Consider the following 25179-nt stretch of genomic DNA (forward strand, 5'->3'; position numbering starts at 1 on the left):
ACAAGTTAATTTCAACGAAATAATTATTAATTTCTTGTAAAATAATTTAAGCTTTCTCATATCTTTCCAGGTCGCATAAACTAGGTTCGTTGCAGTTTATTGGAATTATTAAAATAGTTCCTTAAACATTAAATTGTCATCTCTACGATTGGTTTTGTAAAAATGTGAATTGAACCGTCGTTGAATTTATTAACATTGTCTGCGATTCACAATATATTGTATTTATTTATTTTTTATATCAAGATAATCTTATTTTGCTATCTGGGTATTGCTAATAGTAATAATAAAATATTTTGTAATATCCACTGATTCGTACTCGTTATCTAATCGTTACCAAACGTCATCGTCTCGAGTTACGAGTAGCAAAAGAAGATAAATTTCTGACAAATAGACAAATGCATTGAGCTGAATAATAATTGTAAATTGCTTTCAGTTACATTAAAATTACATAATCTAGAAATCCGTTAGAGATTATACGCTACCTTTAAATTGTTTTTATGCTCCAGACGATGTGATTTTTAGTCCATTAAATCGCAATAAATTCTCGAACGGGAGATTTATGGCTCTGATCGTGGAAATACTTTAAAAGACCTGAATAGTCTGTGTAGTACACCGTCGCACTATGAAGTGTTCATTAAACATTCATTTAAAGTGTGGAATAAGAGATTTAAAACGCAGCAAGACTATATAAATTAGAACTGGTACCCAAAATATACTATATGTATTTTGCCAACAATTTAACAAGTTCACCCTTACTCTTTAAAATCGAGAAAAACACCTAATAAAATATGTATTTGTGTTTCGACTTGTATTACAAAATATATTCTTACGACAAAGTCTCCTATAAACGATGACAAAAACCAAAAAATAATATCATACCCTTTCCCATCAATAAGCCTTTAGGACTTCAAAAGTCCTCGAAAATTATTTTGAAGGTAGATTTAAAGTTTTGTTTTTTTTTTTCGATAACTTGGTAACTTTGATTTCAGATGTCAATGGATGAATTCAAAGTGACGGAAACATATTATCTGACATGAACGTGCTGGCGGCGAATGAAACGTACTGGGATCAGCTGAACGACACCGAAAATTACCTGCTCTTAACTCGAGGGCCCAAACACCTGTCGCTCAACATAGTCATCCCGATCACTATCGTCTATGTATTCATTTTTGTCACCGGAGTGATTGGTAACATTGCCGTATGCGTGGTCATCATACAAAACAACTTCATGCACACGGCCACCAACTACTATCTGTTCAGTTTGGCCATATCCGATCTCACGCTACTGCTGTTAGGTAAGTCACGCATTCCATATGTACACTTATTTAGAAGGAATATTTCATCTATTAGCTTGTTATCTGTGGATTGAGATAAAAAATTCAATAAACGGCGAAATGCGTCATAAAATAACTCGAGTGTGAAGTTTTAAAAAAGACATTTTTCTACATCATTTTAAGCCAACATCGCTTTTGAACGAAAAAATCGAGGTTGATAGTTTACAATAGCGTTTACACTGGATATTACGGTATGTAAATGTATAGTGTATCCAAGTATACATCTTAAGTGATAACATGTTATGAAGTCCTCAGCAATAACTAAGTATGGTTTACCGTTTATAAAAAGTGTACTAATCGACCGTGATGATAACCATGATAATCTAACTATGATGATGAAAAATACAAAACCAACAGAATCGACGCGTTATATCATCCTATTCAGCTAAAAATTAATTTTTGAAGATTGTACTTTGACTAAAAACGGCATTAAAGTACAAGTACATGTTATCTGATTTAAAATGGTCTGTTTAATATTTTCACATAGCTATTGGTAATACTTTATCATTTAAAATTTTGTACGTTTGTATTTCAACGTTATTATTCGTTAAAAATAATTAATGATTTTTTTTAGCCTTTTAAACTTTTAAGAAAAGTGTAAAATCTACACCTTATTCTCAATGTTCGATTTGGCCGTTTGACGAAAGAAACCTGTCGTTTATGTTAAATTTCATTCCCTCTGAACTCAAATCGATGTAAGGACAAAATTTAATTCAGTACAGAAGAAGTTAGCAAAGTTGAGTCAAAGCAATTACTAAATCACAATCAAATCTGCAAATCTGGAAATAGTAAGAATCCAGCACCGCAGTATAAACTAGCATACTTTAACCAAGCATAGTCCAAACCATTAGTGTGTAATTTAATGTATTGCGGGCTAAGTTTTTCTAGCGCTATGCGCCTTCAATGGCCTCTTCAAAACCTAACAAATCCCTTCCAAAAAAAAAATTGAGACGTATAGACGAGACCCGTTCGCGTTTACCCGTGGCCTCGGACAATAATAAAAGTATTTAAACACCGTAAAGCAAACGTATTGTTTAACTCCTCGGGTAACGGCAAACCGACAGACGAAGCTGCAAGTCCTCGAGGGGATAAGTAATAGGAAACAAAGTTTGCACAGAACTTTGCGGTTTCGTTTAAAGCCTTTTTAAGTCTTATATATATATAGATGTATACAATTTTGCCGATGAGTTGGCGACACGTTGGCGATGAAACGGCGTCGTCATTGGTGGGGTGGCAAGGTGGATTACGACGGCTCTGGTCTCGACGGGGATGTTTAGGTGAAAGGGGAAAAAAGGTAAAGGGTTATCCGCCGACAGACCGGATCTGGGCAGGTACCTGCGACCGCGTGGGAAAAGATTTATTTCGCGGCTTCCGTCTCTGCTGCCGACCGACCGACCGAGTCACTTAACGCGTCTATTGATTTAACACCCTCGGCTGAATCATAATAGCAATCATAATTAACCGTGTGTATTATATAGCATGTGCACCACACACGGTAAGCCCTGCCATGTCGGCTTGATTGTCTGAACGATGCGCGCCACAAAAAGCGGCAGACGGGCGGTTTTGTTTTAAGATGAATACAAGATTCTATAACGCCGCCTTCGCACACTTCGTTAATCTCAAAACCACATGTCGCTGAATATATTTACATACAATATAATAATATATATAGTGTGTGTGTGTGTGTACATAATATACGGTCTTACTGTTTCGTATCCTAAACACACAAACAACAAACACGAGTTGGGCGAGTGAAATTTCACCATTCGGCGAACACGGGCGCCGCCGTATAGTTAATTATATGAATGTAAGATTTAAGATTATATACGATTATAAGATAAGATCGGCTATTATTCGCTGGTCGGGAAAATACACTTCATATGCAGCCGTTACGTCGTGCCGCCGGGGCAATCGAAAAATGATTTAGGCCAACTGAATCTGAAGAAAAGAACATTGTTGGATCGTGAACGGCTGATTTCCCGTCTCTTATCGTAATGTATTTAGCGAAAACCTATTTTGTTCATACCCCGGATTTGATCATTTGGAAAATGTCCATTAAATATTTTTACCATAATGACCAGACTCCGCCTTTGATTATTTATCGGTTATTAGTGTGTGTGTGTGTACATTGCACGTGTTAAAATAAAGAAGCAATAAACCAATTGCTGTCATTTGCACGAAACACGTGATAAAATTGGATATAAAAATCGATAAATCATACAATAATAATATCCGTCAAAACTACAATACACCTATGTATAAATTCGGTATATATTATACTTTTGTTTTGTACACACACACACACACACACACACAATACCGAATAAATTAAATTATACTCTCTATTAGGTCTATTATGATAAATACCTATATATATATATATATATATATTAGTGTCACGTTTATAGTTTATGTGTGTAATAATTGTATTTATTATTTGCTCGTCAATATTTGCTGACAATTAATTATCGCATAACGATATTTATGCTGGATAAATGTAAACGTCTAGACGGTAATATTTATCGCGCAAGGGCGGCTTTTCATAACCCTTTCGAACACAATAATAATGCAATACAAATCTGCATAATATAATCTACAGGATGTGTTTGCCGCAAACCGTTTTGCGTTATTTATGAACGCCGAAAATTTTTATAATATTTATTTATTATAACGCACTATTTTTTTCTTCTTTATAAATGGCCGCCACGTTACCCCGTTAGAAAATACACAGAGTAATATTACGGTAGGTTAGGTACACAGGGTGTAATCTTATGCACGGGGCGGCTAATGTAGATAATAATAATGGTCGAGTGAATACCTACAGTTTATACTTTATATTATATCTACCCGACATGAAAAGATGTACGTATAATTCATTTGGTTAACGGCGCCCCTGCCTTCCACGACCTCGCCATATATTCTGTATAATATGCTTAAGTGGAACTTTAGAGGGAAAAAAAAGTTGTAATTCCTAACTCGACCTCCGAGCGAGACTATTTTTATAATACAACAATATATACAATATTTATAGTGTATGGTTCGTGGTGGTGTATTATCGTTGTACCCTAGAGTAAAAATACCGTAACAACATTTTTAATACTCTGTACTCAGCAATGAAGTAATCCCGAAGGTGAGCGACAGAGTGACCACCTTCTTAGTTGTTGTGTACAGGGCATTATAAATATTATATAACAACTTTGTATATTTTACACTGTGGCGTGAAATGATGTTCTAAATACAATAACAATGTGTGGATAGGAAAATGATATTAGAGAAATCAAATTGGCGAAAGAGTACATGATCTCTCACGGATTTGTAATAAATATTTTGTCAGTGGAATCCTCAGTACTTCAAAAACCTGAGTGCTAAATCCAATTACTTAGCGCAGAGGTAAAAAGAATGTCGGTATACTGCCATGGATAACGTGCACTCGGTTCTAGTGTTCTAAATTTCCTAAAAAAAATTATTTCTCAAGAAAATACTGTACGCAACAATCCTAAAACATAATAAAAACTGGAACACATGTTTGTGTAAAGTTGTGTTATAAATAAATACGTACAAAAAATGTATTTAAAAAACTAGTAAAACCAGAATACGTTCTTTTTAACATCGTACCTACATAAATAAATATTAATTTCCACTTTCCTTTCAAAACTTAAACCAAAAAGATATCAAGCTATCTAATAAAACCTAATACGGTACAAGTAAATTTAGGGAAAACAATTGTTTTCATTCGAAAATTATTTTTTTTATAAATTTCTTAACTTTTATTTTTTTGAATATCAGGTTTTTTTCTCGTGTTAATCGTTCTTAATTGTTTCTTTTTAACTGACTATATCATCATCAAACCTTGTCACTGAGGGGCGTCTTCTATGGACTTATTGTCTCACCAAATGTATTTAATTTTTGCATTTTAAAAATGCAGTTGGTAAGTCCGTATCAAAATAAAGAACGATTGAATACTGTAATATACCTACATATATAAATAATTTTAAACCTACTCTAATTTGGTATAAAAATAAAACATCAAACAAAAATATTAGTATTCAATTATTTACTCGAATACTAAATATTATTTAGAAACTGATTCAAAGACCGCCCATTCATTAAACGACTTTTAATGAACTGTGTAATCGTAAAGGATTCGTTTGTGTGTTATATTCCCATTTTCTAAGTCGTTTATCGTACAGTGCAATGTACACAATACTGTACTAATTGCAATTAGACGATTCGGGTTAAATCCATTTTTTCTTTGATATTGATTTTACAATCACCAAGACTTTCGGCCGTTCGTTGTGGGGTTTTCGCGGACGTTTGTCAAAAACGCATTATATGAAATTCAATAGTTAAAGTTTATACAAAGGGAAACAACATTCGGTCTGAAAACGTTTATGGAATAAGATTGTGAATTTGATCAGTAGCTTTCGGTATTAATTCGAATTAACATTCCGGTTGGTTAAGTCATGCATTGATGCAGAGAAAACCAATAAATTGATAAAAATAACATCAACAAAGTAAATGATTCAAAATGCGTGTGATGCGAGTTGTGTTAAATGATAAAATTATTAGATAATTTCGCGATGAAAGTTATACTAATTAATTAAAAACTTTCTTTTGTTTTTTCGATTAGTGAATTTTTAATTCAACCGGTATTGTGAGCCAAACAAATATATATCTATTATTTATTTATTTATTTCATTAAATTTTTAACTGTAGCTGTACTTTGAATTTACATAATACACAGTGTATTTTTTCTGAAATTGTTCGACGAGATGATTGGATGGAGATGAACTTCGGATTAAAATAATTAACACAATTAAAAAAGGAAACTTGGCAGAGTCGAAAAGATAACGTTAACATAATTAATAAACATAAAAAAAACCAAATTAAACAAGGGCTATGAAGACTATCAATCATGCGCCGGGTGTTGAACATCAACAAACTTGTAAACAGTAGGTACATTAATTATAATAACTAATCGCAATACATATCCGTGTAAGATATTATTATCTATGAATAAACACACACTGCGCAAGAAGTTCGAATCGAATAAATTATTTTTTCCGGCGGACATTGTCTTGGGTAAGTTTAATAAAGACAATTAGGTTGATTGTTTTTGCAAAATTAACACAATGGTCAAAGAAAACCACAACCGTACAGTATCGTCATGAGATATTATCCTTGTAGCTTCTTTGTTTTATAAAAACTATACTGCTCAATTAATGTGTGTCATCGTCGATGGCACACAATAATTAATATTGCACATAAACAGTGTGTCAAATTATTATTGCTGTGTGTACTTTACATTTAACAGCATCTAATTGGCATCTATTGTGTACACTTGTCGATTTAGTTCTTATTGTATACATTATAGCTGTACAAGTCTGTAAATTACTTCTCCGTGAGTACTTACACTGTTCTTGGCGTTATCGTTTACTGTTTTCATTTATTGTGTATAGTACTAATAAACTATTATTTTATTAATACCATGTTGTGTTTGGAGGACCGTACAAATGTTAAGTGCGAAACAGTAAAATCTAAAATAAAATTTATCAATCACATTGTGATTTACAATTAAATTCAAATTCACTTCGGAACCCTAATAATTTCATTATCTAATAATAGTACCTAACGCACTATTACACAACAACAACAGCCTCTGACCAAAAAGGGTTGTTTTAATAATCCGTTTTGGTCGTATTCCCTAACCGTGTACAGAAGGATATTTTTTAAATCTTTCCGGTCATAGTCTAGTTTAAATATGTTGCCATCCCCCGTAGTGATCATGAATAATTTATAAAATAAAACAAAGACCTTACGATTTAACTAAAAAGGATTCATTTGCTTCGCCTGAACGCTAAGTAAACTGGAGTCCGTTTCGGTTGTATGTATATTATTTGGCGTGAAAAGTTAACATTTTTTGTCATTGAAAATTACAGTTTATTAATTTAAGTATCAATGTTAATCAGTAATAAAAAGATGCCGTGCGCCTAATAATTAAAATATTAATTAATGACGATTTATTAATATTTTATTTAGGTATATTAAAATAAGTATAACAACTGGTTTCAATTGTTATTCTGTAAAAAATTAAAAAATTAAAAAATAAACCTAAATCTCTATACAAATTTAAATAATAATTAATAGCGCGAAAAATAGCGTTAAAACTCCGAAATATGCAACAACATATTTCGTATCTAACTTATAGGTTAACTAAAAGAGATTTTTAAATGACCCGGGTGTCTCTGGGTGATTTCGAAACAAAAATATACAAACGCTTAATAGTCACGGCTCTTTTAATAATATAGCTTTACGTTACACTCTCAATTGGAATTTTATTTCATCTGCTGCTTTTATGATTACCTTTGTTTATTTTTTTTCTCATAACAAATATCAACCGTTTTATACTTAGACCAGAAATACATGCATCGGCATGTATATTCTTCATATTCCGCAAAAAGTGTTATTCCCTCGTCATGGGAAATTGAACGCGTTTGGCAGCTATTCAAAAGTATACCAAACCTTATTGACGTTGGCTACAAATCGGATTACATATTTACAGACACCAAATTCATAGTGAACGCCAATCAATAACCTATTTGTTTTTAACTTAAGCGAAACCGAGGAGAGGTATCAGACTTACAATGATGTGCTTCTATTTTTTTGGTTCTCGCAGTATTTTGTTTTAACCGATTGTCTATAATATAATATATATATTATAAATTGCGTGTTCAGTAAGTCATGAGAAACATCCGCCTCTGCTTTTGTAAACTCCATAAAAAAAAACATACAACATTTTTAAAAAATGGCCAGACACAAACAACATTTATTTTTTTACATAGAACGCTGTACAACTATACATCTCCGTTTCACAGCAACATATAATATTCGAGAGATAAAAATATATTTGTTGTACATTTTATTTCTAATGGCATTTGTTTTTAGCTGTTAAAACAATGAGTTAGAAGCTGAAAATCAAAAACTCAAGATCAATGTTTATTTTTTACTCACAACGAGGAAACAATTAAGTTTGTAAAGTTACAAACGATTGACAATTTTTTTTCGCTCAAACTAAACCTTTTATAAAATCTCTTTTTCGTTCTTTTCATTCGGATAAAACGGTTTTGTTGGGCGTATTTTCAATACTTAAAAGCTGAAAGTTAGACCACCGGATATCTATAATAATGCCGGATTCGCACAAAGAAAAGCGGCAAACGAAAACAAAACTAATATTTTCCAACACAGACAAAAGTTTTTGAAACACAAACATAGTGTTGTAGAGTTTTGTTTGAATCCGGCTTAGCATACTGATAAGTTTATAAATATAAGTACTCGGTACTAAAGGTTGAGTAAAGTAAGGAGATTGCAATTACTTTCAAGAAAAATACTGCACATTTTATTTAAGAATAAATAAATAACGCATGTGCAATGAGTATAGGTGTGCTTTCTAGTGTACCTACTAAATCCGCAGACTGGTCAAGTAAAACGTTTAAAGTTATTATATCACATTCTACCACCTAAATCGAGATAAATTCAGACGAATATAGGCATTTTTGTTTACCTGTACCTTAAATAACTTATGAGTTATAACCTTTTGCTAGTAAACCGTTTCCAATGTACATGATAATATTCAACATGTCAAATAAAAAAACCTTTTCTTTTATACGCAGAAATGTAACCAACTTTTTTTCCACAAAAATGTTTATTGTTTCATAGCGTTTATGGTAAACAGTGAAAATAATAGTTTTGGTTCAAAGTGGATGTTGACATATTATTCCAAATATAACATAATATATTGTGTGTACAACAAAATTTGTCTGCGATAAATTTTAGGTACGTTATAAAGTATGTAAATAATTATGAAAAATGATACTAATGGTTAAAAAATCACAATAACTCGGATACTACAATTCGTGTGTTGGTCTGTTAATCGCATTTATCATATACCCAATAGTATATATAAACTGTTAGTTGATGGATGTTGATTAAAATATTAAAGCATATCGTGTAACTGTCAAATTAAAATTGCTTTTAAAATGTTTTATTAAGATCATTTTTTTACCGTCTACAAATTTGCATCGAAACTGTTTAAGACTTAACTCCTATCACTTTCAGACATAATAGTTTATATTTATAAACACACTTAATATAAATCAATAAATACTTGACCCCTATCCTATCTCTATTTCTCTAATTCTTCTATTCATTTTTTTTAACAATACTGACGTGCAAAAGCGCTGTAACATTGATTGTAACAATCAATCGGGTTAGAATTAGAGGCATAAAAAAATAATTATGTCTTATATACAAGTTTTTAAAAATATTTAATTGATTAATGTTAATACAAAAGCCTTATTTATTTTATCGAATAAGCTATCTTACTGTCATTTTAACCAACGTTTTAGTTATAAAAAAAAATTGTAAATTTTAATTAATATAAATAAATTAAATATTTGTAATATATTAATATTACTAATATTTGTACTAGGTTTATGACTGAAATAATAAGGATGGATTATAACTCTTGGAAATTAACCTAATGTAAAATTAACGGAAAGCCCGTTTTGTTGTAAAATATCCTGTAGTTAGGTATACAAACTGAATAGTTTTAAATCTATATATTTTTTTAACGTTTATTTTGAAGTTACAAATTGGTTACAACACAACAATTAATTATCGGTGCTCATGGTGAAAACAAATAAATTATCACCGCTGTAGGTAATTCGCCAAAACGTCGTTTGCCGTTCGACGGTGGAACGGTAATTAATTTTTAATGTTTTTGTTTTCAATGCGGGAAAACTGTTAATTTTCTTCTAAATTCAATGACATTCAGTTCACGCCAACACCATCCAAAAACACCTATACTAAAAAAATATTAAAAATAAATATTATACTAATAAAACTGTTGCAGCTGTTCTCACACGCATAATACGTTTCTTTGTAAACACAAGTCTCTATTAGTATCTAATTTTTTTTTCTCGCCTTTCCCTCTGAGGTCGTTTAAACTTAACCTTATGATAGCTTATATTTGTGTTCATACCGTTCCGTTTGACTGGTATAACAATAGGAAACGTTGACCTCACAAAGATATTTCGGCCATTCACAAATGGGGTGTATACGATATTAAGGGTAGGTATGCGTCGCGGGTAACATTAGTCCTTGCTGAAGAAATATAGCAAGGTAGGAAAGGGCCACTAATTGTCTAAAATGTGCTTCAGCATTACAGTCCATTAAAAACCAAACGTAAGTACAACAGAAGTTTTGACTGTAATAGAAAACCTGCAAATCGGAGTTGTTTTTTAATATTCTTAATTTATAATAAAATACTTGAGATATTACAGTTTTTTTCTGGTTAAACATATTATTTTAAGTGGATCTGCTAAATATCTCACATGTACCCAATAAATATGTTTAAGTGATGTACAAATTTAATACAAAAGAGACCCTAAAGACAATACATTTTATGTAGTAGTATACGTTTTATATATAGTTCCTTAAAAAAAAGGGCTTGAAACATCTATAAACGCTTATAATGTCACATTTTTATTGTCATTTAACAATGTGTTTATACAATTCCCAATCATAAAAACTGTAATAAAAGCATTGAGAATATATTGTACAATATGTACTCAATGATAAAAGTTAACAAAAAATATTATTGTACAAAAAAGTGCTTGCTCTACTCTGGGACTGATTTACTCGAGTAGCACATCAATCGACCATAAATTGTATCATCCCCTAAACATTAGTTTTGAATTTTACATAAAACTGTTTTAAAACACAAATTATATAATGATTGAAAATGTTTTATTTTGGAGAAACAAGTTAAATGTATATATTTTGCTTTTTTTTTATACCTAATAAAAGTTGACCGTCAACAAACATGGCATGTCCAAAACAAATTGTCTAGTAATAATCCACATGTTTGTGTCACTCTTTTACATGAAACTACTTGTTTTTATTTTTTATCTTGACAAAAAAAAAACATGTTAATTTTTTTCCCTTGCGGGTTTTGAGTTTTTTTTACTTAAAACTTAAAAGCGAACAACCCTATGGCTTGAAAAAATATAACGTGTAAAGATTCGGTTTAAAGTATGTAAAAGCATCTATTTTCTCGCTTGTGCATAACACAACAAACAAATTGCGAAATTAAACTAGCAGAAAACCGCGCATAGTTTAGTCGATTTTCAACCCAAATTACATTCTTTACCTCGCACCGTTTGATATATAGCCAGTTAGTGTATGTATGTAGTATGTATATATATATAGAGAGAGAGTCACCACTCTTGTCCAAACCGTTTTAAAATTAATTTATTATTCAGGTATATAAACTCTTAGATTGTATTTTATTTCCGTAACATTATAATAAATCATAACCCATTTATATACCTTAATATTTTCTAATAGTATGGACAATGAGGACAATGAGGATAGTTATAAATCTAAATTTATAGTTTTCAAACAATTTTATGCAGCATACATATTTTAACAATAATAGTAACTGAATAAATTATTACTGCATTCTGAACACCGCAAACTTATGAAAATTTCATCCAAAAAACTGTCTATTTCAATAAGGAATCTTGTCATTATGTAGTATTAAATGTAACAATACTGAATAAATGTAGTGACCTTACTTGTTTTAAAACCCTATGGGCATGGCAATAAATATTTGAACCACGTGTTTAATAGCAATATAATTTTAATAAAACTTGAGAAAACCCATTAAAATACAAATATTAGTTTTATTAATTGATATTTAGTCAGTGTGTTGATTGAAGTTTCTTGAAATTAGTTTTGTTTATGGCAAACATAATTTATGAATTATTATAAATGTTTTATTTTTAACTATAAACAAAAACACATTAAAAAGTTAACGTAACATTTATATGGTGTCTTTAAAAAAAAAATCAAGATCTTCATTTGAAGTACTGGGGTCTCGAAGAAGTTTGAAACAAAATTTTCAATTTTACTTTTAGTTTAAAACTTAAAAAGATAAAATTTATATTTTAGTAACATTTTTTTTTTTGTGTTTACAGTTTTGTTTGCACATTGAAAAAATCAATAGTATTATACTAATATTATAAACCAAAACCGTTTTATGACATCCACATTTAAGTCTGCCGAAAAAAGTGCGGTGCTGAACGTAGTAATAGGCAAGTTTCCATATTGTTTTCGTTGTCAAAACTTCTTGGGCATTTGACGACGATGACATCTATAAATTATTAATTTAAGAAAGTTCTAAATATTCTGATCGGCATGGTTTTAGATAAGGTACGTCGCAGGTGTACACAAAACCGAATTACTTTTGCTTTTATAATGATTTGATTACATACTTCGGTGATTATCAGTCGGATGTTATTTTCACAGAGGTAAATAAAGGTTTCCACCTCGGTTAACCGGTATTCTGATTCATGTGTGATGACGGATCCTCTTTATCCCGACCTAATTTTTACCTCGATCCCGTCAGAAGTCCCTCAGGATTGTCGGGTATTGTGTTCCCTTTTGTTGATTTTGGTTTTTATTACGCGTATAAAGGATCTTATTTTAAATGCAATCATGATTGCGATGAAATCACTTTCAGATTTAATGATATGCTCTTAATAATATATTACATGTATATTTCCAAACAAATACTACGAGTATATTATGGCGTTCATCTGCTTGTATGTATTTATTGTGTAATTTCTTATTATAGATTATGATATGTATATATTGTCATGTTCTTCTTATTGGTATTTGATTTTTTTGCTATCATGTATTTCTTATGATCATAGGGACAGGCGAAATAATTATAGACGGATGTAACAAAACATTTTATTTTGATTCAAACAACTAATAATTTTTGCATGTAAAAACATTAACATATAATAATTTAAAAACTTTCGGTTTAACCAATAAATTTATCCAATTTTGTATGAATTTATGTTTGCCCGATTGTATTTAATTATTGCACTAGCTTTTTTTAATATGATATATTATTATAAATTTCCAATTAAATTTTATCGTTCGAAATTTTGAAAATTTTATGCATAAACGCCAACGATTAAAAATAATGTTTTTAAAACACTTTTCTGAGTGTCCATGTGGTAATTACATGTATGAAACTGTTACATTCAAATGCAGTGGCGGAGACAGGGATTGGTCACGAGTTTAAACGACTTTACTCGTTGACCATGTTTAATAAATAGTTTTAATTTTATATTTTTATTATAGTTATAGTTTCAGTTCTGTCTAATCTATTTTAGTTTAACATCATAACTTTATTGAGAATTTATAAATTCTGTCATAAACATTCATAATAAATTATATTTTGCTACAAAAGCTTGGTATGATGAATGTTTTATTCTGGAAAGACTGAATTTCGTCCCTTTACTTTTCATTTTTTTATATACGTACTTGATATAACAGAAAATGGCTTAATATTCGCGCTTAATTTATCACACCAATGTGCACATAAAAAGTAAATACATGTTATTATTATGTATGTGAGAAATTCTGTTTAATATTAGCATTTAAGTTTTTTCTTAGGAATATGTGTAAAAGTGGTGTAACTCCAAGTTTTTAAAAACGTTAAGTTACACCCATTTTACAATGAACGACACATATCTTGTTTGCTTAAACCTTCTTTATTTCGATTTTTTAGATGTAGTTTCAGGGTTTAAGATCTGATTTTTTTTTTTTAAAAGCCGACCAATTACAAATTTAATAGGCTGCGAAGCCTATGAGTATGGCCATAGTCACTACGACGAATGAATAAAAAGATTACACTACACTGATACGTTATCACTTTGTCGGTACCCTTTACCAAAAACCCGAACACACAAAAGGGAACTTTGCCAATCTGCACCTATACGAAATTATATGTGTATAATATACACATGTACGCTTACAGCTTGCACGTTTACATTATTTATGGATCTCCAGATTGCTTCGGTCATTAGTGAAACTCGACCAATGACGAGGAGACCTGCGTTTATATTCAATTAACAATTCCCTTTATAATATACTATTGTTTTAATCTACGTAATGACAATCGTTTCGTCAATTAATTATTGGCATAAATTTATCAAAATATACAGTATAAAATGTATCTACTTGATTCAGTTATACAACCCTATAATATTGTAGCATCAGTAAGTAGTAAAAACTTGTCCTAATTAAAGGCATACAGTGAAACTCGCTTCACGATGTTTATTTTAACAAACTGCTTTTGCTTTTAATATAACGGTTAAATATCACCGAAAGTTTTGTGTTTAACTGTAAAATGTAAATTAACCTACCTATACTAACCTAAACTCACTGAATTTGTATTGGTCATATTATATAGTATACTGATTACACTTGAAAGTTGGCTGAATAATATTATATCGCTTTGGCCTTGTAAGGGTCCTTACACAGAGAGAATTTTTTTTGGCGCCAGTATCACAATCAAAGTATTTAGTATCAGTAATTCGCAATGCACATACTGGGCCGTATAACGAGCGTTCTCAAACACATTTCAATACTTCACTCGGGCATTATTATTATTTTCTGGCTACATGCCTGCGCTCTCGACACAAATTGATAAATAGGTCCCTGGAGATGTTTTCCAAATCACACGCAGGTTAGATAACTGTGACAAAACTCATAGACCAAAATCATACAGCCGCGCTCACATTAAATACAATATAAACAAGTATACACGGTGTAAAATATCATCAGTTTTGGCCATCCGTCACCGATGCAACTAACAACTCGTGTAACTATGCTATAAAGAGCATTCATTTTTGTTCATATACATATTTCGATTACTCTCTCGCACACTAGTGGCTTGCGATAAATTCCCAAAAACAAATACAACTTGCACGTTCTGAATCAACATCATGTTTGTCGACACTCATTAGTAACACTAGTCTATTGTTTATAATTTGTTTGGTACGCAATTAATCGAGTAGTATAGTTTAACTAGTTGCGCATAATCTATCATGTATTTTTGTTTTAGAATTTTTTTTTTTTTTAAACGCATATTAAGAAAAATAATAATCTGTCAACCGAATTGTACATTATGGAACGAATCAGTACACATCACACGAAATACAACCATATACGTTTCGGCAAATATACATAATATCCCCATCAATAAAAGTCACAAGTCACAAACACATACGCCTACACGAGAATGTAACAGACAAATGGCACTCAGGTCCATCCGGCGACAAAAGAAAACGCACTAGTTATGCAAACCCTGTAAAGCTTAACTCTCAATCAAATACACACTATGTAAATGCAAACGAGAATTACAAAAAAAAAAATGGAAAATTTCGAATATTTTTTTCAATAGAAAATCTCAATATTGGCCTAACCGAATTTAAAAACTTATCGCAAAAAAACATAATTTCTACACCTTATAACCGTTTTAACGCGCGTGCCATAAAGTAAAAACAAATAATGTTAATTATGTTAAACTGACAGTAACTAGCTAACGACAAAATAGGTGGTCCGCTCTCAAAAAAACATAAACATGTTACAACAATGAACATGTAACATGAATGTTTCAATAAACAATAAAATTAATGACAAAAAAATAGTGTATATTTATATAAAATTAAAAACTTAAATAAAACAAGTAGTGGTCATGCGAAAGAAATGACAAAGATGATACCGAAACAGAAAGAAACTTCAACACTATATCGCTGTATTTTATTTTCAGTTGGACAACATTAACTTGACCTGAACTTAGATGTTTGAGCAAGTCAAAATAGTGTTTTTTTTTTTTGTTAAACATTTTGTTCAATCTATTTTACCGGTTTAAAGACACGACAATTTATTCTCAAGTTGAATAGTTTAGGAATGATAGAAACGTCATGAGATTTATTATTCAATTGTTGAACTTGCTATACTTTCTGAACGATAACCTGACTTACTAATTCTGTGTGTGGGCTACGACCAACATATTATATTATTTATACACGGTACCCCGAGGTTGACCAACGGTTCTTGTGAAACTATGGGTTACCAGTTTTTTTGGATCAAACATTTCACATTTACTTTGATCGAGAAACATTACATTTAACACTTTAAGTGTAAATTTATCGCCACTTTGCCGTATTCGACTATTTCATGTTGACTTATTTTAAAGATTATAATACGGCCGTATCAATTCCTCAGTCCAATGTGGTATACAATCGGTCGCATCTGGAAAAAATGAAAAATAAATTATGAATCGGAGAGTCTTCAATTTTCAAAACAAATGTCATTACAAACATTATATAAATAGTATTTAAAAAAAAGTCTATTATAATCCAGTCGGCATAAAGTTAGTAATTAACTTAAAATAATTTTTATTCCAAGGCAATACCGTCATTTGTGTGTCGTGTAGTTAAATGGAAATTGAATTATTTGGTTAATATACAGGGTGATTGTTTTATCATGGGCCACTATCTCGTAGGGTTTAATGAGAATTTTATTTTATTTTTATATACAATGCGATCTTAATTTTCCACATTTTTTTTCTTTTACCCCACTCCAAACTTAGTTTATTTGATAGCAATTTTTGAAACTTAAACGGTAACGCGTATATTTTATTAACTTTTTAAATTTAGAATAATGTACTGAAAATGTTGATTGGTTGACAACTATATTTAAAGTTACAAGAGTTTAAAAGATAGAATGAGAGGGGAAGTGCGGTTGGGAAATGCGCGCAGATAAAAATAATACTACACTTCACCTTTCGTCCTGCCCTAAACTTGAAACTGCTGTCAAAAAAAATTAAGTTGGAAGGGGGGTAAAAGCAAAAAAAAAGTTGTGAAACATTGCATAAAAAAAATATGAAAATAAATGTCCTGTTAAACCCTATGAGATATTGAGTGGCCTATGATAAAATAAGCAACTTGTAGTATACAACGTGTTCTTTAAGAAGAGTGATGACACTGTAAATTATATAATACATATATACGGTGATACTGGATAGCTAATACCTACCAAGATCGAATGTGTACATGCTTTATTTGACATTCTATATGTATTTCCCATTGTACTTCTGGTGTACGACTATATTAATGTGGTAAAGCCAAACAGTGTATTTTCATATGCAAATCAGCCATTAAAATGCCGTTAAGGGTGAGCGCTTATCTATCCCTTACGCGATTGGAATAAATGTAAATAAAAACATTTTTCCTTTAGGCTCAGTATAATTAACATGTTACCGAAGTATATGTTTGATAAATTAAAACGAACAAAAAATCTTTATATAAAAATAACAAAAAAGAAAGTTCAAAATAGACTTTTAGAAAAAACATTTAATATTTCAATTACAGTTGGTGGACATTCCGTGAGAAATCAACGAAAATATTTTATTCGTACTTAGAGTAGGCCTTAAATTCACTATAATATGTGTTCTAAATAATATCTTCTGGGCTTGGCATCGAAATTGATAATACATTTGCATATTTTTTGTTTTCACAGTACGATAGTGTTTTTTTAATTTATTTATTTACAACACTTGCCAAAAAAAAAAAATTGACCAATATTTAATATTTTACCCAGTAGTTTTATTACGCTTAATTTGCCTTTTTTAAAAGAAAAAAGTATGCTACAAATCGTCCAACGCTTAACTACCTACATTCACAGAGTCTGTCAATTTTTCATTGTCTTCTAAAGAAAAAAAATAATTACTGTGTTCTTGTATTCTGTTGACAACTTGTGTACTTATGTATAGTGTTTAAAAATAAAAATATCGAAGCACAGTTCTATTATGTTTCAGTTTAAATTGAATTGAGTTTTTGAAGAGGCGAGAAAAATATTGTCATATTGAACTCCTTGTAGTTGGGTTCACTTGAAAGCACTTATAGCCAGCATGGAAGTTCGATTATAATATAAAATATTTTAAATTATGTTATGTTAAATCGTCAAAAGTTATCGACAAAAAAAAAACATCATAAAATTACACAAAAAAAAATAGTATTATTAAATATATAAATATATAAGACGGCGCTCGGGTTATGCAATTTTGGTACGTGCATGTATTGTAGGTTAATCACCTTATTATGTATCAAAATTAATTATACTCGACAGTTAACATTAAAGTGGTGAATTTTAGCCCAATAAAGTTCCTTTAAAGTAAGATTTCTGTTCTACAGAGTTGCTACACGAAGAAATCGATTTAACGGCTTAGAAGATATCGCGGGTCCAGATACAAAAATAATAATAAATAAAAACACAAAATTGTAAATACAATATCTTCTCAGTTTCTTCAGCTCCGCATCTTAAATGAAAAAGTAAATTGCTCAGGTTTCTGAAACCAATTCCAATGTAATCAGTCCAGCAGCAACATTTATTTTTCGATTCACGTTAAACTATTACTCCGAGCTCATCCCTATTGTTTCTCAGGTCACAACGCTAAGTAACCGTACAATAAAGTTTTGAAAAAGTGTTTCAACACACTATTGGTATTTGGCACCGGTTAGATAGTTCACAAGCATTCACCACATCGTACAATAATATTTTTTCAAAATACATGTACCAGCTTTAGAAGGTTCCGGTTTTTTTAAGGTCTCTATAAGTTTATACGCGCTTCCTGGAAAAATCATTATAATTCAAAATCGTCTTTGGATTTATTTTTTGGTAACGCATATTAAACTTTCGATACGGTCGAAAATGGACCAAACCGCCCATTGTATGTGTGCTTGTCCTACCAAAACCGTCATGTAAAAAATAAAAGAATACATCCAAATACAATGGAGATGTAAATGCCACGAACCAGGCAGGTCAAACTGACATGTGTACTATTTTTCTAGTAAAAAAGCTCACTACCAACCTTGTAAAAGTATAAACCGATCGGGTGGTCCAAAGCGAACCTCGAATGTCATTCCAAACGATTAACACGGCCGTATAATACAATAGGATTCTTACAATATTATTTTCTCCACGACCTAGGGTAAGTAATTCCTATATAAGTAGTGGTTGTAAAAAAATTGCCGGAAACCGCTTGTTGTTGTTTGCAGCGTGTAACCATTCAACATTGGCGAATGTTTTTGTTTTCTCTTCTCAAACCCTATATAAGGAAACGTAAAAAAGCAACGCGCTCGACCGTAACGAATTACAGTTTTATTGCAGCATATATTTCTCTGGTGGTTGGTATATATATATATTTATTTATAGGTTGTTTCCTCTTGAGTTTCCCCCAACTGGATACAGAATCTCTTTGTATTATATTATTATACCTACAACCGCAGACGAAATTATTTATTAGTCTACGAAAAAAAATGTATTTGTTATTTTACTACGTTATATCAATAGAAATACAGCATTTTATTATTAGACGACCCGGGTTTATTCTTGTCTTACTTGCACCTATTAGATTAATATTGTTTGATCCCTTACACAATCCAGTGAATCTGTCCGGGCTAGCAATAACCCACAGACCATCTCTGACTTTGAAACATTAACATAATAATTATGTTTTTATTCATGAGCTGTTCACCCGATTTCTGAAAGGATCCAACCTTTAAGAGGTTTTTTAATATTTTATTGTAACTAAACCAAAGCCGAAATTTAGGTCACAAAAAATGTTTTAATTACCTTACCTACAACTAAGTGCAAAATAAATGTTTGACCTTAGTTTTAAGAAGAAATAAAAACAAATACTAATTTAAAACCAATAATCGCCCAGTATGATCTGCCTTGCTCATTTGTCTACTCAATTATTCGACAAAAGCTAAGACCCTAAGTTATTCAGTTGAGAAAAAAAACGTCAACAACCTTAATAGTTTTAATTTTTAAGTTGATGAGTCGCTTTATGTCAAATTCGGTTGTTTTTAGAAAACATTAAAAAATGGCTGTTGCGGTAGTGTAATAATAAAAATAATATATGACCGATAAATAATCGCTAATACGATTATAATGTTTATTAACTACAATTAGCAATATTTTATGAGGTATAATTTATAGCCAATCTATCCATTGAATAACTAATTTATGCTTAAGGCATAGTTCATAGTTTTACAAACATTTCAAATAGATCCGACCATTTTTTACTAAGTTATAGCAAACCAAAATTGAAGATTGTGAAAATCAGGTCAAATTTTTTCTCGGTATTTCCAGTGTGGGGGAGGCTAAAGAGTTGACTTTTTCTACTAAAAAGCATCCGTCCAATACAGAGACGTCGGCAAGTATGGAACAATAGTCGAGAAAATCAGATGAAGAAAAACACGGTTTCCAGGTAAATAATAAAGTGGAATATTCCAAAAAAATTTGCATACAAAGCTCGTGTACATAAAATCAAAAGTTTCATTATTCGACTCGGTTGCAAAAGCGATCGCGTTTCGTCTCGTAAAAAGCAAAAAAAATCAAAACGCGTGCACGTGTATTTTTGTTTTTTTTTTTACTGTATAAAAGTTTAGTTTAAAAAACAACTACGTTTTTCCCTTTTAAATTGAGTCGCGTACATCAATCAAACACTGTCGGTATATTTAATTTCACTGCAATATACATATGAGAAAAAACATTTTTAAGGTACCTACACTCCAATAGACAAAAAAATTTTAATACCTAATTAACCACTTTTTTTTAATTTGTTCTATCTAATACTGGTCAAAAATGCTAAATATTCAGATACCAGAAAACAAGCGAGCGCCCGCAGGTGAAAATTCAGGGGAGGGCTATGATTTTGTAATAAATTTTACAAATTTGGGATATTGGATTTACATTTTTTTTAACTTGCAGACAAGCTTGGGGGGGGTGTTGTAATCCCCTGGCCCTCCCACTAGGCACCCTGTCCCGACCCCGCTGTACTGTTTTTTTTTATATTCTTGGTATGAATCATAAAAACACATTTTGTTTTTTCATATTAGCCTTTTACCTAGTTTAGAAGATGTATACGTTTGAAAGTAAAACATTCAGTTGATTTTTGTTGGATATTATTATTTTTATGATACATGGGCTAAAGCCGTTCAAAAAATTGTTATCGACTCCGAAGAACTTATTATTGTAAAAAGGGCACAGCATAATGTGTTCTTATAGTGTTTATTTTTAAACTATATACTTTATAATCCTGTACTACACTTATAAAAGTGAAATAAATAGTAGTTATAGAAATTAACAATAAATGTATTTATAATATGTTTAAAGTACAGTGCTTGGTCGATTCCCGTTGTATTCTTAAACGACTTTTTTTAATTAAAATGTATTTTCTGGTTAACGCTTTTGTATAAGAAAGAAATATTATATTAAATTATTTTATTCCGAAAATGATCTAACTGGATATTATTTAAAATCAATTTATTCTCAATTAAAACCTTATATACGAAAATGATTTTATGGACTGATGGCGAGTTTTTTTTTTTTAAAGTTGTTTGTGTACAAAAATGTTATAATTGTTTTAATAATAGAAAATATGTCATAAGATAAATAAATAAACGCTCCAATGCTAATAATATGTGATTATAAATTACAAGTATCGATAAAAGCATTGTGTCTAATGCAATAATGCGCTTAAAATGTATTTTTAGTATTATGGTCATTGCGATTAAGATTGATTGTCTGTGTAACAATTTATCATCACAGCTATCCGTATATAGTAATTAACAATATAATGCGAATCATTTCGAACACCTGTGCAATATGTCAATTTTTTAATTCTGGTAAATCCAAGATTAGCCTTTCCTTAAAACAAAATCCTGATTTTCTAATATTTTTTTTAGAAAGCTGAGGAATTATCATAACTCAATATCATGTATATTATATTGTTTTGTATTTTTTTTGTAAAGATTTGTTTGTTTACAATAACCTTTTGGTAACGTCAAATCTATAAACAAGTAAACATTTCAACGGAAGACGATAAAACCGTATAACATTTTATTATTTAGAGATTTATAAAAATAAATAAATAACAAATTATAACTGCAATAAAAATAAGCACCTACGTAACCAAAATAACAGCATAAAATATAAGTTGATCAGGTTTTTATACATTTCTTAAATAAATGCAAATTTACCACTTTTCAATTATTTGTTGGACCCTTGTTGTTACTCTTCGAAAATGTCTTTGGAAAACATTCATGGACTTTCAAGTCAATACAAATAAAAAATAATAATAAATTAGTAGAGGTTGTACGTGAAATGTTTTCAAAATCGTCTATATTGTTTTTTAATTTCGACGAATTGACGACAAAAACAAATAAAAGGGAGTTTTAAAATATTATCATTATGGAATTTTGTTCGTTACAGTTGGTTTTATTTCAGATATTTTAGTATTGTGTGTTTATACACCAGTGAATGTCTAATAAGTATAAAAAAACATGTATGCAAATGGATTTATAAATTATTAAAGCAGAAAGCCAGTATTATTTTATTAATGATTAATGTATAATATATTATATTAGGAATTATTATTTAACTATTTTGCTAAATTAATACCAACAATCACACAACTAAATTTAAAATAAAATAATACAAATTCAAATCTTATTAAAACTATAAAATAACTCAAGTAAAGTCAAAATAATATATTCTTAGCGCTTATTATTGTTATCACTGTTATACCTCTTATCAGCTTGCTTTCGCTTATCGATCATAAATATATTTAGCTGGTAACTTGGCATAGCGTTTCATTTCTTTTTCAGTAACTTAAAATTATGAATACTTCAACTTAAAAAAATATACACATTTAATTGAAACTAAGCTTTGTAAAACAGTATAATATTATGTATAGTAGCAATGTTGGCGTAACTAATTACTTCTGATTAAACTGAACAAAATAAAAAATAAAACCAGAAGCAAATTTAACCATGCAAAATAATGAATAATATGTATAACAGTCATAGAATTATTTTTTCCGTCTATTTCCAATGTGGCCCTAAATTTCATCCGAGCTCTCCTAACTTTTCACCAATAGCAATACCCTTACAAGTTGTACATTTGGGAGTAGTATACAAAGTAGTAAAACAGTATTCTGGGAATAGAAGCCCCCGCACGTTTTCTTAAGAACAAATCTTGTAGTGTGATTGCGAAAATAAAACCTAAAAGACATAAATTTTATCTATAAAACTTAAACGGTATAATAACTTATACAAATGAAAGACCATTTATTAAATCATGTTTCCACAAATAAGACGTGCTTTGTTTTGCTTTTAAATTATAAATCTAATATTCTACATATTGTACACGTTATTGGGTTATTAACTGATACATTGATTATATGTCAACAATGTATTATTTCTTTCAATAATTGTGAAAATAATATTATCATTCATATGAAAATTAATAAGACATGTATTGTCTAACTTTCTGTGTATTCTCTTACCCTGATTTATTTTTAAGACCCTCCTTATATCGTTTAGATCTTTTTTTTTTTATCTTAGCGCTGCCATTATAATATCAGGACATATTGATGTATCTGCATGAAGTGTGGATACTCTTAACATTTTTTCTGCTGTAAAATTATTTTACAAAATGTGTTATTTATTGAAAAAAATATTCCACCGCCTTGTCTAATGCATTTAATGTCATTCTTTTGATTTTATTAAATCACTTGCAAATATAAATGTATAAACTGTTTTCTCGGTAGTTTTGTAACAATGGTGATGAATGATGATGAATGGGAAATCCGAGTATAAAACGCATAACAAATTATCACATTATTATAACAATATAAAGTGTCTTGTACATATTAGCTTTTATAATACATCCATCACTCAATGTGTCATTTCACTGAATAAACCTAAGAAGCAATATTATGAGCCATAGATGAGGAACCCGAGCATATTCTTTTTTTAGATATTTAAATTAATTATGATAAAATATCATGTAGTATACCATATATAACTTGTATTATCCAGCGATACAGTAGTGGCGCGAAGCTAAGTAAAACAGGGAAAAGCGTGGCACACACTATTGTGTATATAGTATACAAGAAGCAGAGCAATCCTGTTTAAAACCTGTTTAATCCTGTTTACATTTGTCGCTTGTGGTCGGCTTAAATTTGTGATCGAACAATAGCACCTAATCAGAACATTGGAAATGCTGTGTAGATGAAGGTTAAATAAAAAATTTACTTAAAAAATGTTCTAAAATGGCTGCAAAAGTGCCATAAAAATAATTTCTATTAAAAAAAAGCTACCAATGCTAAAAAATAACTTTTTAAAACCAAAATTCATTCACACAATTTGAAATTGAAACAAATTTAAATCAAGAAGAAACAGACTTAATGTTAATTATTGCAAATATATACTTGTGTAATGGTTTGAAGTTTGAACAACAAGTCTTGCGAGTAGACTTTTTATTAAAATTTTAGTTTCAAAATATTTTCAAATCCACAGTTTTGCGTTTTCACCGTTGGTTTTTTAGGGTTATCCAAATGTTGTTCAGACAGTGTTAAAAAAGGAGTAGTCTCGCCGCAAAATAAGACTTAATTTTAATTAATTAGATTTTAATTTTAGATATAACCCAGAGTTGAGAATATATAATATATTGGTTTTAAACAGTGATGATCCGGTTTAGGGACATTATGCGCGTGAGCTCATTTGCATATTCATTCGGAAGGTTCTACAAAATTGTCAAGTTACAAATTCCGGTCATTGTATCTAAATTAAAAATTAAAAACAAATTTTACGCTTAGTTTTGCATATTTCTGTGGGTATTAAATACTTACAAAACATTGTATATTTTTATTACATACTTGTTGATATTTTTTTCTTTATTAAAATTTGACTGCGCAATTATTTATTTATTTTTTAGTGATAATTTTAATAGTACGCCGTTTAAGATCTTAAATTGTCCATACTATTTTAAAGTTTTTATATTTTCATGTATTCCCTATGTTGAGCGCCCAAAATCCCTAAACTTGATATTTTTACAGTGCTTTCCC

General features: G+C 30.2%; 1 protein-coding gene across 1 annotated transcript in view; it reads left to right on the forward strand.

Annotated features, from left to right (window-relative positions):
- Positions 1 to 25179, forward strand: part of LOC126846241 (neuropeptides capa receptor-like) — a 61411-nt gene that overhangs the window by 28410 nt on the left and 7822 nt on the right. The window contains exon 2 of the mRNA XM_050585517.1: positions 990 to 1295. Coding sequence (XP_050441474.1) covers positions 1034 to 1295 — 262 coding nt within the window. The 5' untranslated portion in view covers positions 990 to 1033. The remainder of the gene's footprint in view (positions 1 to 989; positions 1296 to 25179) is intronic.

This window comes from Adelges cooleyi, unplaced genomic scaffold, assembly GCF_023614345.1.
Source record: "Adelges cooleyi isolate 19-005CV unplaced genomic scaffold, UGA_ACOO_1.1 ACOO_flye_CR_arks_rails_tigmint_CR_PRNA_9, whole genome shotgun sequence".
NCBI classification, from domain to species: domain Eukaryota; kingdom Metazoa; phylum Arthropoda; class Insecta; order Hemiptera; family Adelgidae; genus Adelges; species Adelges cooleyi.